Here is a 19,254-nt window from a genome sequence, read left to right as displayed (position 1 = left end):
TAAACGAGAACAAATAATGAATTAAAATTCAACATTAAATTTTATTAACCAAACAAATTTAATATATCCATTAAACTTAATTTTTTGAGCATCTTTAATGAAAATTATACGTTTTATATACAAGAGGTATAATGTTAGTTTACGGAACACTTAAATCTGTACGTATGAGTAAGTTTACAATTTTTCCGACATTATTAAATTTGTTCTTTTACGGAATCCAGTAAACTCATATTAAATGCTAATTATTTTTAAACGTTTTCGGGCACACAATATGTAGTACTACATACTTAAATTTTAAATAATCGTAACGTTTAAATTGCATTTAAGGTGAAATTAAACGCGACTTTTCGTGCAGTGTTAGCATTTTTGACAACTTGTTGGTTTGTATGATGTGATAGTTAACATTTCCCGTACTTTCTGGTCGGTGCGACCACAAACTAAACCTTTACAGTGCTGCGCAGGCTACATGTTCCCGAGATCACACAGCAGGAGAGACACACCCACGTTCATAGAGCAAGGGCTCATTATACACGAAAATGCTGCTCGGCGTACGTCCCGACTTCTTCTAAAGCCATCAAACTAACCAAACAAGTTTTACTACTCAAGGTACTAAATAAAGCGACATCTGGCAACCCCGCTAATAAGCTTCGATTATACTTAAACCTGCCAAACAGGTTCGAAGAGTATTCCAATCTAAATATAGTAACATCGAAAACGTAACAACCTAGTGACCAATAAGCGTAAAATGTGAATTCAGATTTATAAACGATAACTCTTACGTTAAATACAGTAGACAAATATATAACAAAATTAAATAAAAATTCATTGGCCTAATGTCTTATGTGATATTTTCCGAGGGTTTCGTTTTCCCTCTTCTTCATGTACAGTCATTATTTTTTCTCCTGATTCATCAACTTTTCTCGTAAACAGCTTTCAGCTATAGGCTATCCATCTGCTTTTCTCTTATTAACAGCTGCAACAAACAAAAATAAACCATTTCAGAATTATTCGTAATAATTTATTACATGAAATAGTCGGTAAGGAGGTCAAAGTTAACAAGGGTTACCACTGTCTGTCTTTCCTGTTCATTTATTTGCGTCCAAATATATATATATATATATATATATATATATATATATATATATATATATATATATATATATATATATATATATATATATGCATGCCATATATATGTTTAATAATTTAATTACACACTCACTTCAACTTCAGAATATAAATCAAAAGCATGCAATGCATTATTATATTTAAATCATGCCTATCATTTTTTTTTTCAAATTGCTAAAAAGGTCCGTGATTTTTCTGAATGGTATAAGCATCGACAATTACTTCTTTTGAATTTCGTATTAACATGTACATGTTTTTAAAAATGACGTCATGTTCACATTCTTTGATTTCAAGACTGTTTATCAACATTAATATATGTAAGATTTACTTACATTTTCGAATCAAATAAGTTCCCAAGCCTATCATCACCATGAGAAAAACTGCTGATGCCACTACCAAGGCTACGGCATTGGTGTACTTTGATGAACCAATTCTCTCCATTTTACTGTAAATATTCAAGTTGAATATTGTTGTCACATGGCTATTTATTCGTGAGGTGTCATTCCGATTTTTCTGATTTAACAATATTTTATTCAATATATTGAATGGGATTACGCAGCGGGCATAGCCTATTTTAGCCATTTCCCTACATCAGGGTTGAAAATTTAAATGTTCAATATTTATAACACAAGACATACTAAAGAAAAGATAAAAATCAAAGAAAAAAAAGAGAGAGAAAAAGATAAAAGAATAAAAATATGGTACAGTGCCATTCTTTAAAAAGGTTGATTTTTTCAAGAACCACTTTTTCAAATAAAAATACGATCAGATTGAATTCATCATATTTTGTATTTGACATATCATGTTGCTTGTTTGTTAAATAAGTCAGCAATTCACTAAATAAATATCTATAAAAATAGTATCTTAAACCATATACAAAGAAAACAGTTTTTGGTGTAACGCATATAAGAAATATGTATTAACTTCATTAAATTGAATTGTTCATATGTTTTGTTCTTTGAAGTTAATTGTTCTTGTAGTTTATTGAATTCAAGCATAACAATTAGTATGCTAAATATACTTCTGTATGTATACAATTCATTAATGTGTTTTCCTTTAATTTCCATATTTGGTGTTACTGAGAAATATGCATGCATCTTCTGACATTTTGTTGCTCACTAGAGGCTATTCCACTCACATTCATGTGCATTGATAAATTTGAAAAATTTTGAAAAAACTACGTACAAACAATTTTGGACCAAATCAACGCAGTTTGAATTTTTTTTTCACAGTACGTTAAATTTGGGACCAAGTTAACCCACTTTGAAAAAAAAAAAATCAAAGTGCGTTATAAAGGTACATAAACATTTTTTAGCATCGAAAAACTGAACACACTTTAAAAAAATATGTATAAATCACAAATTCTGGAATTTAATTTCTAATTTGTTGATAGTTCGATGATTTGCTAAACTAATGAATCTAATTTACCGTCTTTGAGAGCGGGATGGGATGCGGGTTAGGGTTATACAAAGATGCAGGTCAATTGCCAGTATATCATTTAATTGATTACAGGAAGAAGGTTCACTACCCCTCTTTTTTCCATCTAAAACCTAATATATGATATTTAGCAATATGGAGTAAATATTTTAGATCGGAAAAAAATATACCCTTTGCTGTATGTTAGTTACAGTTAAATTGAAAAAAGAAAAAGCTGGTCAAAAAATGTTTTTTTCCAATGGTATGTTAAGGAATCTATGTGTTTCAACATAAACCTTTTTTCTTTAAAATGCTAAGCAATGTATCACTTCAATATAAAAAAAATTAAAATTGTATTGAAAACAAACATTAAATTATTATAAACTTTAAAATAAAAATTAAAGAGTAGATTTTTTTCCCTCGCACTGATCCTCTTAAAGATCCTATTGTTTTATAACCATTATTAACATATCCTTTTTTCCTTATCACTAGATGATATCATGCCAAAGCGCGGGAAGAACACATTTATATGATACAATGTTAATATGCTGAACCATATTTTTTTCATTGTTGTATATACTGTATTTAGCCTTTAAAATTAAAATAAAAAATTAAAAGAAAAAAAAATCTAAAAAATAAATTAAAAAATACGTAAATAAAAAACTGCATGGCCAGATGTTTAGAGGAGCGGACAGGGATGAAAAATCTATATGAAATTGATGTTTTATATATATGTCCATGGCCCTAATTTCTTTGTTGCAGGATTAATTTTTTTCCAGTGGGTAGATATTTAGTGCGTCGTATATCTAAATGTTGTTCTTTAGGTCACATTACATTAACATTTTTATCACCGGTCCAAATAAGAATTTAAGATATAATTTGTTTTGTAAAAAATGGGGAGCCCCTCCCCCCCCCCCCCCCCCCCTTTAACCGTTTTATGCATAACAAGTATGTTTATTGTTTGCACATTAATGTTTTCGGTTTACTACCAATCTCTCATTATATAAAAAATGTATGAAAAAAACGCTAGTGTAGGCATATCTATTTGTATATTCTTAACCAAAGTTGTCAGATCCAAGGTATCTACCCGATGGTTAACTCGCCCTAAACCTTCCGCCATGCATTAATCAGTCATGCATTTTTTCAATCTAAAACAAAAGCAATAGATGTCCGATCCAAGGTATCTGCCCGCGATGCATGATAAACTAGTCCCCCCCCCCCTCCCCCCCCCCCATAACGTTAATTAGTCAAACTGCGTTCTTAGTTACCTCGTTTTAGACAGTTGTAACCCATTCTCTCGCCAGAGTTCGTGCTTCGCAAGCGTTCTATCCATCAAAACTAAAATCGCGCATTCAAGAAACGAATTGGCTAATTTTATTAGTTCAACATATTTCAAATCTTAACTTCTGTGTATACTTTAAAAACGTTACCATTGAAATATATTCGGGGGTTTTTTTACATGTCATTCAATATCATATCATTGCAGGTATATTTTTTTATGCAAACTGTCGCTGACTTGGATCCGCCAAAGCGTGTCCACCACCCTACTCTCATTTTTGCTATTTTGGGCTTGTTTATCAAACATGAAAGTAGGCCTTTGATAAATTTACAATAATATCTTATCAGTTAAAATTCAATCATAGCTTACGGACATCAAATCTCACGTGTTGAAATACCAAAGGTGTAAGCAGTTACTCTGGTGCAGGCATTTTGTAGTTAATTTGCAAAATGTCTTAAATTATATTTGTTTGTTTATATGCACATGCAATTGAAGCAAATTGAAATATTTTATACAACATCTCCATTTTCAATAAATTAATTCAATCATTTTCGTTTCTGGCAAAGCAGAATGTACTAATATATAAAAAGTAAATTTGCTTCATACACAAAAAAGGAAAATGCAGTTGCTAAGCAATGCAGTTTATGTTATATTTGGATAATTCAAACCCCCAGGGTTGTCTTTTATGTCAATTGTAAAACTACTGTGACCGAGTAAATAATAAAGACAAGGTTCTTTGTTCAGGATGTTTTATTATAATATGTACAAAAAGGTGATTCTGTAAATAAATATAAACACATGTTAATATATATATACAATTTATACACAGTAATTCGTTACGGTGTAAATAAACCTTTAAACTTTATTATAATCTTAGCTTACTTTATGTAGACACTAAGAAAAGTTACCGGGTTTTATAATAATAGTAAACACAATCCAAATCAAAAAGGGAAAATCAAAATTCCCTTTTTTATGACCCTGTTTTTCAAATCTGCATCCATTTACATCCCTTTTTGCCAAAAGTAAGCCTTTACAAGTTACAGTTCATGGAATTTTCCTGAATCATTGACATTTAAATGCAGTACACATACATTTAAAATGAGTAACGTTTCATCTTATTCTTATAACAACTTATGAAGCATCAGAGGAACGTTCCTCTTTACCTAAACTAAAATCTCTACATTTCATCTGTGGAACGTTCCTCTTTTCACTTCAACAGAAATATTGACTATTCATCTAAGGAACGTTCCTCATTTCACTTCATCTGAAAGCTACATAAAGCATCTGAGGTCAGACAATCTTTCACAAGTTGATTGTTTATTTTTTACATGAAATCTGTATAAAGCATCTGAGGAACGTTCCCCTTTTTCCTTAAATTGAAATCTTTACACTGCATTCGAGGAAAATTCCTCATTTCATTTAGCAAAATATTTACTTTTCACCCGAGGACTTCAAAACATTTCCTTTTTTAGTATTTTAATTATTACGCAAAATGTGACTAGCAACAATCTTTTTTGTAAAACTTATTAATGACAAATCCTTTTTTGTTATACACGCACTTTTAGAGAAAGTTCGGGTATATTGTTGTTACCCTGTTCCGTCCGTCCGTCCGTCCGTCCGTCTGTCACGTTTTACTTTCTCAAACTACTCTTGCATCTTATAAAGCAGCAGACTGAAATCTTAGAGTTTGATTTGAGGTATCATGTTGTTTTGTAAAAAAGTTTCAAAAATTCTCTGTTAGTCCTGGGTGTCAAACAATTGGTAAAAAATGAAGTTTTTTCACAAACTCGAATTCCTCGAACTCGATCTTCCTACATTTTCAACAGTAGACAAACCATCTCTTGGAAAATGTTTTAGGGTATCTTATAGATGCGCAATAAGGTATCGGAATTTTCAATTTTGTCCTGGGGGTCATTAAATGGCTGAAAAGGACGTGTGTGTTTTTTTTTTTTTACCAAAAAAAACTGGTTTAAAAAACGTCACTGTTGGGGGGCAGTAGCCAAATGATCAAAAGTTTTTTGCTGTTTACAAAATTGTCAATATCAACATCAATGTCTAAAGTGCCAAAACAAACTTCCTGCTAATCATTGTTCTGATAAAAAGAGGTTACCGAACTCAAAAGCTTTTTAAGCATCAACCAGGCACGTAATATCGAGTACAGATATACGAGTGTATATTAACAATTTAAAATTTCACTACCAGTACTAATTGATAAATATACGTACCCTGATTCATAGTTACTGCAAACCGCATCACGTTTTGTACGTCCCAATTGTTTACCACATATTGTTCTTTTATTTTCGTCAACGTTTGTACCATCAAGACTTGATGAAATTTTTAAACATTTTGGATCTGAAATTAGTTTTCCATTAAGAATGAGTTAAAATAAATTTGATTTAAGTACTTTAACATCAATTTAGAATTTAACAAACTCAGAAACTTACAATTGAGAACATCATCAGATTGATATCTGAAGGAACATTCTGAACAAGGTCTGTTGTAATCTTCAACGACTCTTCCTAGCCCATCATCATACAGAGGACAACACTTTCCTTTAAATGAAAAAAAAAATGAGTTTAACTTTTATATGAAACGTTTTCTATTGATATCAGGTATATTTGCTGATATGAAATAAAATGAACTAAAATAATACAATCATATGGATTATTTTGATTTATCATTTACAGTACAGGCAACGCGGATCCCGTATTTTCCGCGCACCCCCGCAGTCCATATTGCAGTTGGGACTGGTGTCTCAGGTAACCGCATACCCACGCGTAAGGTTGTACAGCAAGTCAACACCGCCGGGTTCTTGACGATAACAAAAGTATCTGGCTAAAATACGAGTTATTTCCCTCGACTTAAACTTACTTGATAGTTACACGTAACTGTTATTCTATAAATATATCATATTATTAGTGGAACTATCTAAAATAACAGAAGATATATTTTTTAATTTGTTAAATTTATAGCGTAGGTTTAAAATCATTTATCAATGGTATTTCATTTAGTTACTAGATGTATTTTTAAAAACCTTTAAAATTGCCAAAGCCCATTCAAAAATTGATAACTGTGCTTGGCAGTTGGATTTTATTTTCTTTCTTGTTTTCCTCTTTAATCTTATTAATTTGTGAAGAAGTATTTAAACTTTTTCTGTTTAATATACCTGGTAAATGATATTAATTAAATGCGTTTACCGATATATGTCCGTGGGATCGACTTTCAACACTTTTTCAGTCAGTTTGATATCGTATTATAAAAAAAACCCCAGGAAGAACAAATTTACATGTACGCAAATGTATTACATTAATTATATATGTATTTTGTATGTATTTCTACCTCTAGATCTACTTGTTCATGGGCAAGTAATTCTCCGTCCATAATAAGCAGTCTGGACAACAGCGCGCTTACCGCTTATCATATTAGAATTTTCGCAAAGCGGTTTATGGCTATTTAAGGTCGCGGTGGTATTTTTCAGGTTGACATCAGAGTTGTCACGACACACCCTTGGGGGTTTCACGGCTATTCAAGACAACAGACAAACTCTTACAATGTACATTTTCTCCCTCCACTACTCAATAGTTATTGTATTTTTAAAAATCCTATATGTAAAAGAAGAGAAGTGTACCCCAATGCATCAGAATGAATGCACTCAATTCCTAAAATCAAAAACATTGAAAAATTTAATTGGCCTTCTCCATTATAGACGATTGTCACTTACCAGGCATGAATTCATTTCGTATGATGTTTCATATCCTTACTCACTTGACTGAAGAACAAACTTAACTGAAAAATCACAGGATGAATGACCATCTTTAAGTCCTCCTTAAAGATAGCTTAAAGGTGTTTAAAGGTAGCTTAAAGACGATCTTTATGCCACCTTTAAGCTATATGTGTTGCTTAAAGGTGGCTTAAAGAAAGCGTAAAGATGGCTTAAAGGCAGTTTAAAGACTATCTTTAAGCCACCTTTAAGGACAACTTATAGGTCCTTAATGTCCAAACTTCTTTAAGCCACCTTTAAGCCATTAAAAAAAAATAATTCAATATTGTGCTTTATTTACCAACAAAATGTATTAACTTTATGAAAGAAAAGGTATTAAAAACGGTTTTTGTTCTAGAAAAAAAAATTAATTTTTTTTTTAAAAACGCCCATGGCGAGAATTGAACCCCGTACCCTTTGTTTACTGGCATCACCTCACTTCCTCTGCGCCACGGTAACTTACATATTTACGGGTGTTTTTATATCCTATATAACAGTAGATATTGAATCAATGTATTGAATGTATTAACTTAAAAAGATTTTGACAAACCATTCAGTTTGTAACAATCAATTATATCTAATTTATAACTTATATGCATGCATGTATTTAGAATGAAATACGGAACTTGGTCTTCAGTGAAAAAAAATATATATACCTAAATGGAAACCGTTAGGCTCACTAGTAGGCTTTCTTAGTTAATAAATTTAAACCGAGTAGATATACGTTCATCTAATTTATAGCTATAAAAATGTAAGAAAGAAAATGAAATAATTTCTTTTATTAAATGCATTGAAACTATTAGGGTATTTGCTCAATTTCCCGCAATTTCCCGGTTTTCATGATCGCGGCGCCGTTCCAGTATGTTTAAATATTTAATTGTATACATGATTTTTAAACAATCAATTCTATAACAAACAATATAACCAATAACGGGTGACGTATTTACTGCATGTGGCAATTGCAAATGATGTACACATATACTTGTACATACAATTGTATGATGTACCAGGCCGGGTATGTGACATATTTTCCCTTATACATATATTTAAATAATTAACCCCTATTAATGATCACCGGTATATTAATTAATTAGCCTCAAGATTTTACCCTTACATACATGTATCGTTAATCTGTAGACGTAACATTTTTAAAACCCAGAGCTAGGAAATAATACTTTGAAAATGAATAACAAATGTAAATTAACTTTTATTCATAGTGACTAGACTAGATCGTATACTCGTACATACTAAGATTCAACGCCTTTAGAAACCCTGGGCACACGACATACCTGTTGTGTATATCTTGTATATTCTGTGTTAGTTCCAGGGGTTTTCTTAAGTTGGACAAACAATAGACTTTAATTAGATATACACAAACATGCACCTGGGCACACGACACAACTATTGTGTATATCTTGTATATTCTGTGTTAGTTCCAGGGGTTTTCTTAAGTTGGGCAAACAATAGACTCTAATTAGATATACACAAACGAACAAAACTGTGTCTAGATAAACAAAGCAGTAATATCCTGCCCGATATAACAAAGGCAGTTGAGAGTCTTTTCATCTTTAACATGTATCTAGCAGATCTAAAGTTAGAAATAATGAAAATTGAAAAAAAATAAAAATAAAAACTTTAAACCGATTATCAAATTAAATCATGCATTTTTGGATCATTATCTTTATTTTGTTTAATAACCGGATGAACTGAGAGAGAGAGAGAGAGAGAGAGAGAGAGAGAGAGAGATTTTTTCACCGATTAATTTATAATAGGAAACAAACATACATTAGTTTTATGCACATATCAAGATACAGAGACTGCGCTCACCCCAACAATAATTTTGAAACCCCCTAACAATTTTTAAGAATTTTATAACGGCAATCTGTGTCCATCGGAGCGGTGCTGATGATAGCGATCTGTGTTTAATGGAGCGACAATTAAAACCGCCTGGACAACCCCCCCCCCCCCCCCTTCCTTGGAAATTATATTATCACTCGCATGACCCCCTCCCATTCCTATAAAAGAGCTTTTGCATTTAATATATTTTTTTTTTGTTCAGCTTGATCAAACTTGACTTAAAGGGAACTTAAAGATGGTTTAAAGCCAACTTAAAGGGAGCGTAAATGCCACTTAAAGATGCTTAAAGGTGGCTTAAAGGTAACTTAAAGAAGTTTGGACATTAAGGACCTACAAGCTCAGCTTAAAGGTGACTTAAAGATGGCTTAAAGATTGTATATCCTTTAAGCCACCTTTACGCCACCTTTAAGGACTTGCTTAAAGATTGTTTTTCGCCCTGTGAATGTTGTCACATATGTTAAAGAGCTATAATACAAATTAATGTATTGACAGGCATGTCGCTCTATTGTACCAAGGCCCATCTATTATTTTTATCTATATTAAAAAAAGAACAAATGTGTACAAACAAAGATGATTTTTGTTGCAAATATTTTTAAGAACACAGATAATGCTTTTATCCTCATAATAATAATGTGTCAAGACTATGGAAACTGTTTGAAATGCGTCGTTTTTATTTACTTGTGTTCGAAAAACTATCAAAACTTTGTGTAGATTTTATGCAATTCATCGTTGAAGAAGAGGCACCAGAAAGCAGTTACAGCATATCATCCTTTTAGCAAGACATTTCTATTGATCAACCAAAATTTCAGCGTCAATCGTAGAATTATAAGCAAGATACATAGCTTTGTTTGAGTCATGTTTTTGTTCACATGAGTACATTACATTCAACTTAAGGTGGCATAACACATCGTCACAAAATGGCTGACCTCTGATCGAAACGACATTTCGTTACGTTATTTTATCAAACCGTGTACCTTACTTCATAGCCGGGTGGTTAAAATGTTGGGCTTGTGATCTGTACATCCTGAGTTCGAATACACCGGGGCCTTTTGCTGAATTGAATTTTTTAGATATTTATTTTTTATCCCAAAACTGCAAATTGTTCGCTTTTTTGACATATGTACAGTTTATTAATCATAATATCTTTTATATTCAAATAATTTACTGTTAATTCGAGTAACTTTTTCCATGTGTGTTATTCCACCTTAAGATTTTAAACTTGGTATTTTCTATTCAGTATAGCTGCATTTAAAATATAAACAAACTAAAGCATGACCTCAGCTTTGTGTACAAACACATAGTAGCATTGTGCGCGAAGCTCTGTATATTGCTAATAAATCGAAGCTTGACTCTCAGGTTAGCAAAAATTTTAGGAATTTGTAAACAATTAAAACAAGAGAAAACTGCACTAAAACAAAGAAAAAACTCAATTTATTTTTCATCATATATATACTTTAGTTATATATTTCTAGCAGCGAGAATAATCTCCTTTAAGATTAAAATTGCTGAGCATCTTAATAGAACATGTTGCATTAATCAACCATTACGTAGAGATCGTACCAAATTACACGCACCAATATAATTTTAACCAAATGGTGGCCCCACTCTACCCCTGATATCATGGTTTGAACAAAATAGAATGAATCAACACTACCTGAGGATGCTTCCACACAAGGTGAAAATGTCAACGCATTGGAACATTTAATATCAATTAACTTCACAAAATTGGCATTAATGTAACTTGCATGTTTTAAATATTCCTTTCGCACGCAAACTGTTCCACAATAACCAAATTCATCTTTGTCAGATTGACCCATTTCTCATACGTTCAAAATGGTCGCTTCAAAGAGGTTTTTGAGGTATGGAATACCGAACCCGAGGTTATAAACTGATCGAAGCCCACCCCTTCCAATTATTTTTCTCGTTATAACTCAGATTCGGAAATAGATTTGCCCTTAATTTTTGCAATTTATATTTTCCTTTCCATAAGGATTATTTATCTTAAATTGCGTTGAATTTCACTCAGTAGTTCTTAAGAAGAAGATTTTTAGAAATGCACCCCCCTTTTTCTACAGTTTTGAGGGTTTTTCCGCTTTGATCGGTCTTTCATTTTTGCATATTCGCCTTACTATCAGGATGCTTCGTGCCAAATTTGGTTGAAATAGGCCAAGCGGTTTTAGAGAAAATGTCAAAATGTTACAGATGGACAGACGGACGGACGGACAGACGGAAGGACAGACAGACGGACGGACGACGGACAAACGTGATCAGAATAGCTCACTTGATCTTTCAGCTCAGGTGAGCTAAAAATGAAGTTTTTATATTTTAAGATTTTTTCATGGAATATTTTATTCATTCTGATAAACAATTATGTACCGTAGGTAAATGTACTAAAATATTCATTTTTAATTTCTTAAATCACTTCTGTTTGTCCGTTTCCGGTCCCGACACAAAAAACTTCCTTAATGAGACCTTAAAACTGACAAAAACTTGAGCAACTAAACTTTGCGAAAAGACAGAATGTATGAAGATATGTTTACCATGTTCTGTTTAATCCGGCATAACGTACGTATGAGATTCCAATGCTATGCTATGAGATTTCAATGCTATGCTATGCTATGGTGTATGTTGCAAAAGATATGCTTGAACTGACTGTAAATTGCACACGGCTTCGTCTAACCGTACAACACTGCCAATTTTCTATCTTACAGAAGAGGCTTCTTGATAATTATGAGTGTCGTCGACCGAGATATTCTCTGTTAATGATCGTTCTGAGAGAGAGAGAGAGAGAGAGAGAGAGAGAGAGAGAGAGAGAGAGAGAGAGAGAGAGAGAGAGATCGTTTTAGGGGTAATTTTACATACATTCTATAAACATATACTAAATAAATATTCACGAAATTAGTATTCATAAAAGAATATGGTACGTACATTGTGATTGAATCCAACATGCAGTTTTAGTTGTAGGCTAGCAGTTCATTTAAAATGTTAAAGCTTAAACCTACTGTATCTGTTTTTGAATAAGCTACAGAAGCAGCTTTTGATAGATAATTATTTTTTTAATACAAGATTAAATATGATGATTTTCTAATATTCACCAAAGAAACCATTTTTATCTAGTAGTACATGCACCTATTTTTCTATGCGTAAATTTCAGAATATGGATGAATTGTCGACCTTTTCTGTTGAAGGTTGAAAAGCTTAGTTTTTTTGTAAATATCATCCTTAATTAAAATCGTATATATTTTGATAACAAACATAACAAATGTTAACATTTAAAAATAAAATCTTAACCGTACACCAGTTTACGTTTTTGTATTGCACAACACAATTATTTTAAGATAGACAAAACTCCCTGGAAAACTAATATCATATAGGAATTACCTGTAATAACATGTCTTGGAGCACATACTTCTACTAAGCGTTCTCTGTATCTAACACAGTGATAGACTAATGTTCCTCCATTGCATGCCGGGAAGCTATGACACTGTTTTTTCTTGGAATGCTTTAGTTTAAGTGGTTCACTATCTGGACACATGGCCACAAATTCAAGAGTTGAATGTGTCTCGTGGCAAATATCATCCTGAGAATGAATATAACCCAACAGTTGAAATATATTTTTAACCAAAACACTGTGTATGTTATTTATTTTTTTTTCTTCTAGATTTTAAAAGCAAAAGCTCTCACAAGTGTTTATCTTTCATAATCCTGGTTGATTTTTCGTAGTTAAACGTGTATTTTGTGACCAAAATACCAATAATAGAGAATTCGCACCTTTGTAAACCTTTTCTCCCGATGTGCTGCTAATCCAATAGCGAAAGAAATTAGTAAGACGCAGTGAGGAGACAACAGTATCCTTAATTTGAAATCCATTTTTTTTGCAATCTACAATACATTTTGAAAAAAAAATCATCATCAAGAATTTTTTTTTTTTTAAACATAAGATATTTAGTAGTGTAAGATATACATATATTGGTGTCGTGTAGATAATATTATCTCCCAAAGTACTTACTTGTATATCCTGTCTTTAAAAATACTTTTATCAGACAAGATAGGGAAAGGAAGGGCACTTAATGATTTTAGTTTTTTTTCCTTCCTTTCACAATGTCATGTTGTACCAAATAATTATATCCACGGAGCACTTTCACCCCTATTTCTTAAGCAAACCCAGTGTGAATCAGCGTTCTCGAAACGGACATGATTAAAAATTACACGACCCAGTCCTAACCAGTTTTGATCGATAGAAACTACATTATATATCAGATTCAAAATGCAACACAAAGAATGAATTACCATTTCTTTCATCTAGCATCTGGTCGCCCTGGAATAATCAATCGACTGTCAACTTCACACCTAGCCTGATTGGGAAAATTAAACTATGGTCTATGTCAAATATTTATGCAGCACATTTGGCCGATTTCTAATAAAAATATACCTACCTGTGAAAGAAATGCAAATGAAATCGATGACAGGGAACATTTTCAAGATACTTTCTTGACACATTATCTTTTTCACTCGGAAAAATACACAGGAACGAAAACGAATGTCTTACGGAAATTTATAATAGGGATTGTTTACATCTTTTCCCCATTCGGAAGCCACTCGGAATACCTCACAAAATATTTTAACGTTATCACCCGGGTTCGCTTCAATACACAATCCCCCTAGACATCACATTTTTAGCCACGTTTTGAAACTTGGTAAGCTTAAGGGGCGTATCAGCGGAGAAATCTTGGAAAATGTTCATACTATTGAATAAACATCGTTTGAACTCTTAGGTTTTTATAAATATAGAGTAATTAAGCTAAATGTGAATCGAGGATATCTTGGGACAAACTATATTCAAATTTGACCTCCGAGCTTATAATCAAAGATTCAACACCCGTATTATTTAATATATTGATAGTTGACATATAAGCAACAGTAGCTATCTGCGAAAAGGATATTGTGTAATGTTTTCAATAGAATAGAAAAAGATTGATGCATAAAACGACCTTTGAAATCGCGTCAGAGACTTTCGATAGTTGCTTATATCCCTGGTTATAAATTTACGCATATATATAAAGTACATGCATCTTATTATAGAAAGTAAACTGAAAATAATATTTAAAGATAATAAAGTAAAAAAAAAACGTCCATAACTCATACTCAACGACTATGGATTCCGAACTTTTTTTCAATCACTATATATTATGGGAACTAGAACTTATCAAAAAATGGAACGGAAATCGATGTGCGTTTAATTGTAATGACAGAAACCAATATCGACCCTATGGGTCAATTTTTTCGTTATATACTATTGATCCTTTTCATAAAATGTAGTATTTTATTAAAATGCTTTTGTATAATGATATTTAAACGAGTTATCTATGTATCTTAAATTAACTAAATATCTTTTTTCTTTATACAATTACATTGGAATCGCACATATTAGGCAATAAATACAGGTTAAAGATATCAAATAAAATATACATAGTTAACCACTCACATGTGGAATATTGGCAAGGTTGGGATAATCCACATCCAATTGGCCGGAATTCTGAAATTAGCAACTACATGTACCACTATCTACACTATTGTGGAGAGAATTTTAAAAAAAAATAATCAATGATCCTAACTCAAAAAGATAATGACTGTTGACCTAGTAGAGTTAAACTGAAATTGACGTTCTACAATGTCTTTCATTGTAATAAGAATTTCGTCTGAGTAAACGTCAACTCCATCCTTCATCAAAATCAATTGTTATGTATGGTGATTAATTTACAATAATTTTTGTTATGATATATTTATTCGGATGAAATGATTCAACTCGACAATTGGTCTTAGTTTCAACCATTCGTTATGCAAAACATTTTTTTAGTTAAGAATTGTACATGTATACATGCATACAAAAGAATTGGGGCGTATACATGCATTATTATAGTCGAAGAGACTTTTTTTTTCATTAAGAGATATAGGTTCATTGATTAATGTTTGTTTCTTTAAACTGTGCAAAAATAGTAAGTTAGTTAATAAATTTTATATACACTTCAGGATGACAATAAATGGTGTGTAAGTTATCGGAAGGTGGTAATATATATATTAATATGTCTGGTAAAATAATTAGTGATTCTACAGCAATTATTTTTTCAAACTGAATTTTAAAAACAAATCGTATAAAATGATACAAACACCTACATCAATCATGGGCTTAGCTAGACACAACATAAAATGCATGCAAAAAATGGCAAGGATAAAATAAAAATTGCTTTGAAAATTTTTATTATTAAATAAAATTGATAATTTTTTTATGATAACTAACTCAATCATTTCTGAACTAATATTTTTTTAAAGAGTGAATATGATAGCTTAAACATACAAGTGTACATGGACATATTTTTTAGGAAAAAAAATGTACTATAAAAATGCGCTTAACGAATATTTTTATTGCTATAGTAATAATATATAAATGCTTATGACTAGGAAGGAGGTAATTGTTTTTATTGTTTTTTTTTGGTAGTTTCGGTTTCTGGATCCCCCACTTTTTTTTCTAAACCTCGCTTTGATTTTCAATGGACGATCAACTTACAGCAATGAAAAACATGCACATGTAATTAGATATTTCTTCTGTGATATTTTTCACGTAACTGAAAACTAATATGTAAACTATTGTTATATGGGAAACAACACAGGTTAACAGCATTGTCCGGCATCTTTCTCTTTCCTCGTAACCCCCTGTAACCTCTATTATTAAACATTGTTAAACATTAATGTAATCATCAAAGTGTCCGCACTTATTTCAAGCCAAGATAAAATTAACATTAAATATACAGGTAAACGCATTGTTTTCAAACCAAAAACAAACATAAAAACCCTGGGCCAGAATATTTTAAATCTAAGCAGCGCAAGCGATAAAAGAAGTAAATCATATATATCATAATGTGCAATCAGGTGTTAAATAACAAAACCGAAACAGAACCGGTGCACTGTCGCCAATTTATGAGCCAAGTTTACCACAAAAATAGACATTTTATAAAAAACATTGATGCAATCAAACCAAACTGTTGACATTTTATTTTAAATTCAGCTGAGTCTTTTAATAAAATCAAAATTGCAAGTTCTGAAATATATAAACAGTTTTAAAAAGTTAGAATTTGAGATTTTAGATCTAATAGTAAATATCAATATATAATGACACGAGATCCGTAGTTAAAATTCATTTCAAAAGAGTATTTTCATTAAAATACATAGACTAGAAATAATGCACTTAATTTATTTACACATAATGGTAAACGACTAGAAAAGATACTGAAAGCGTTAACGTTTTACTGATGAATTTGAATTTTACTTTCATGTGCGACATTATTTTTGTACTTGTTGCAGGAATTTTTTATTTCTATTTGGATGCAAATCGACAGAAAAAACGAGTAAACAAATAAACAGACATGCAGATCAATAGTTAAAGATAAATCGAGTTCTGAAGTAGACTAAACTGCCGACTTAACACTTTTGTTTGTTAAACAATTTCCAATAAATACTAATTAATATAAACAATACTCTGTTCGATTAGGCGTTAAGCTCATAGCCGTTTTAAGAAAGCATTTACTAATTATAATATGATGTGTGGATGACCTTAGGTCACTCACCTAATTACAATATAATCTATCTTTATAATACCAACAAAACCCACCTACATTTATGCCGTCGTCTTGCAATGCTTAGATACACAAACTAATCGTCTAACAATGTCTGTGCATGTCTGAACAAGTCAATATTTGGAGTTTTTTTTAATATGAGAAGTATTATGCAATATTTTTCTTTGTTCAATGCTATATTATGCGTGTTTAATGTAACCCGGTCATGTGAATCGGTTTTAACTAGCAATGATGGGCTTAAAATTACAGACAGTTTTGTAAAGGTTTCTCCGTCGGATCTATTTTTATCTGGGATGTTCATAATATGCCTTATGTCTGCAAACGCATTACCTTTTTTTCTTCTTTAAAACTCTGTCGGAAGACCCAAGGTCAGGATCTTTCAAAAAGATATGCGAAGTCTTCTTGTTTTCGGTAACAAAGAAGCAATCAAAACAACCTGCTTAAAGCAAATATTTAATTTGTAAAAAAAAGAAGCTATATTTCAATCATAGTTTTTTTATTTTGCATTTCTCTTAAATTAAAAATGACCCTATAGACCAATCCACACTTTGCAAAAGTTATGTCCCTTGGCCGCCATCTTTGGGGAAAAACCCATATATTTCTCACAGTAGCCTTTGTAGTTTAGAGGGTTGTAACTTCGTCATTTGACATTAGAATTCCGAGATTTCTTCACAGGGCGCCCAAATATTTGGTTGCATAAAGAAGGGAAAAGTTGTGTTTTTCCCTTTTGACCTTTGGGTTGACCCCGCAAAGGGGAACAACTTTTGCAAAGGGTAACAACTTTTGCAAAGGGGAACAACTTTTGCAAAGTGTGCATTGGACTATTCTATTTAAATAATCATGCGAAGTCATGATTTCAGTTCCCTTTTCACATATTAAACATGTATGCTTTACAGATATGGGAACCGCAACTGCTCGAGGTTGACAATAATAAGTTCAATCAAAATAATTTACTATGGAACGTCTCAACTGCATTATGTAGATAATCTTCATAAGATGATAATACTTTCACATTATATGATGAAACTTAAACATTACATCCTGATACTTTAACATTACATGCTGATACTTTAACATTACATGCTGATACTTCAGCATTACATTCTGATATTCCAACCTTACATGCTGATATTTCGATATTTCAATATTATTATAGCACTGAATCTTGATTTTTTTGAGTATACAATCTCATAATTGCAGCAGTGTGTGCATACAAATTGAGTAACGCGCGTTAGCGTTGCAGTTATGAAACTGTATTCTTAAAAAAATCATGATTTAATACTTATATTTACATTTCTTTAACTTCTTGCCCTATCTGCAAAAGTGGTTTATACCTTAAAATTCCTATCTTATCTTAAGGGTAAGTTCATATTTACGGAAGAACCACTGTAACAGCCGCAAGCGTGAACTTTGGTTTTCGCTTGTGACGTTGCAGTTTACAGCGTTCAACGTTTGACATAATAAAACTCGTCATTTTAACCTTTGAGTAGCCTATGTGTATTACAGTGTTATAACTGTCGTAGCTTTCAACACACTTTACAAGCAAAAAAATATGTGGAATGTATATATATATATATATGCTGATACTTCTTCAGTATATGATACTTAATCATAACATGCTGATAATTTAAAATTACATGTTGATACCTCTTCATTGTATGATGATACTTTGTCATTGTACGCTGATACCTCTTCATTGTATGATGTTACTTTAACATTACATGCTGATATTATAAAAAACGGTGGTATCTTAGTTTTCGGTGGTTCTAAATTACAGCTATAAGCAGCAGGATCGTGATTCAGTTAAACTATTACAAAGAACAGAGTATAGTCAAGCTACTTAACAGTTCAAACAAGCTTCATTTACGTTTATTTCCTTATATAAAAATGGACACTTTTTTAACTCGATTGGTTATCATTAAAATCTCAGGTGAAACTTGATTCTGGAGGCAATGGGGGCACGGTCATCAATATATTTGTTGGAACCTACACCGAATTCTCTCTGAGTCAAACGCCTCCGGAGTCCCTGATTATTACTCGTCCTTGTTTAGGCGCCTTTAAATTCGATGTCAATTTATTTTATAAGTACGTTTGATGTCGTAGGCTGTTTGTTTTAATTCTACAGGCGAACGCCTTCAAATAGCATATATTTACCCCTATTGGTTTTGGCGCTTCCACACCAT

General features: G+C 31.8%; 1 protein-coding gene across 1 annotated transcript; it reads right to left on the bottom strand.

Moving 5' to 3' along the window:
* Positions 1-746: 746 nt before the first annotated feature.
* Positions 747-14,972, bottom strand: LOC136271659 (uncharacterized). The gene is made up of 7 exons (XM_066072044.1): positions 14,926-14,972; positions 13,212-13,322; positions 12,822-13,020; positions 6,268-6,375; positions 6,049-6,175; positions 1,461-1,573; positions 747-973 (listed from the first exon to the last, which is right to left on the bottom strand). Exons 2-7 carry the CDS (start codon positions 13,308-13,310, stop codon positions 945-947), a joined length of 675 nt encoding a protein of 224 aa, XP_065928116.1. The 5' UTR covers positions 13,311-13,322; positions 14,926-14,972; the 3' UTR covers positions 747-944.
* Positions 14,973-19,254: the final 4,282 nt, after the last annotated feature.

This window comes from Magallana gigas, chromosome 9 (assembly GCF_963853765.1).
Source record: "Magallana gigas chromosome 9, xbMagGiga1.1, whole genome shotgun sequence".
NCBI classification, from domain to species: Eukaryota; Metazoa; Mollusca; class Bivalvia; order Ostreida; family Ostreidae; genus Magallana; species Magallana gigas.
The sequence above is the reverse complement of the archived record's forward strand: the minus strand, read 5'-3'. Positions and strand labels throughout refer to the sequence as shown.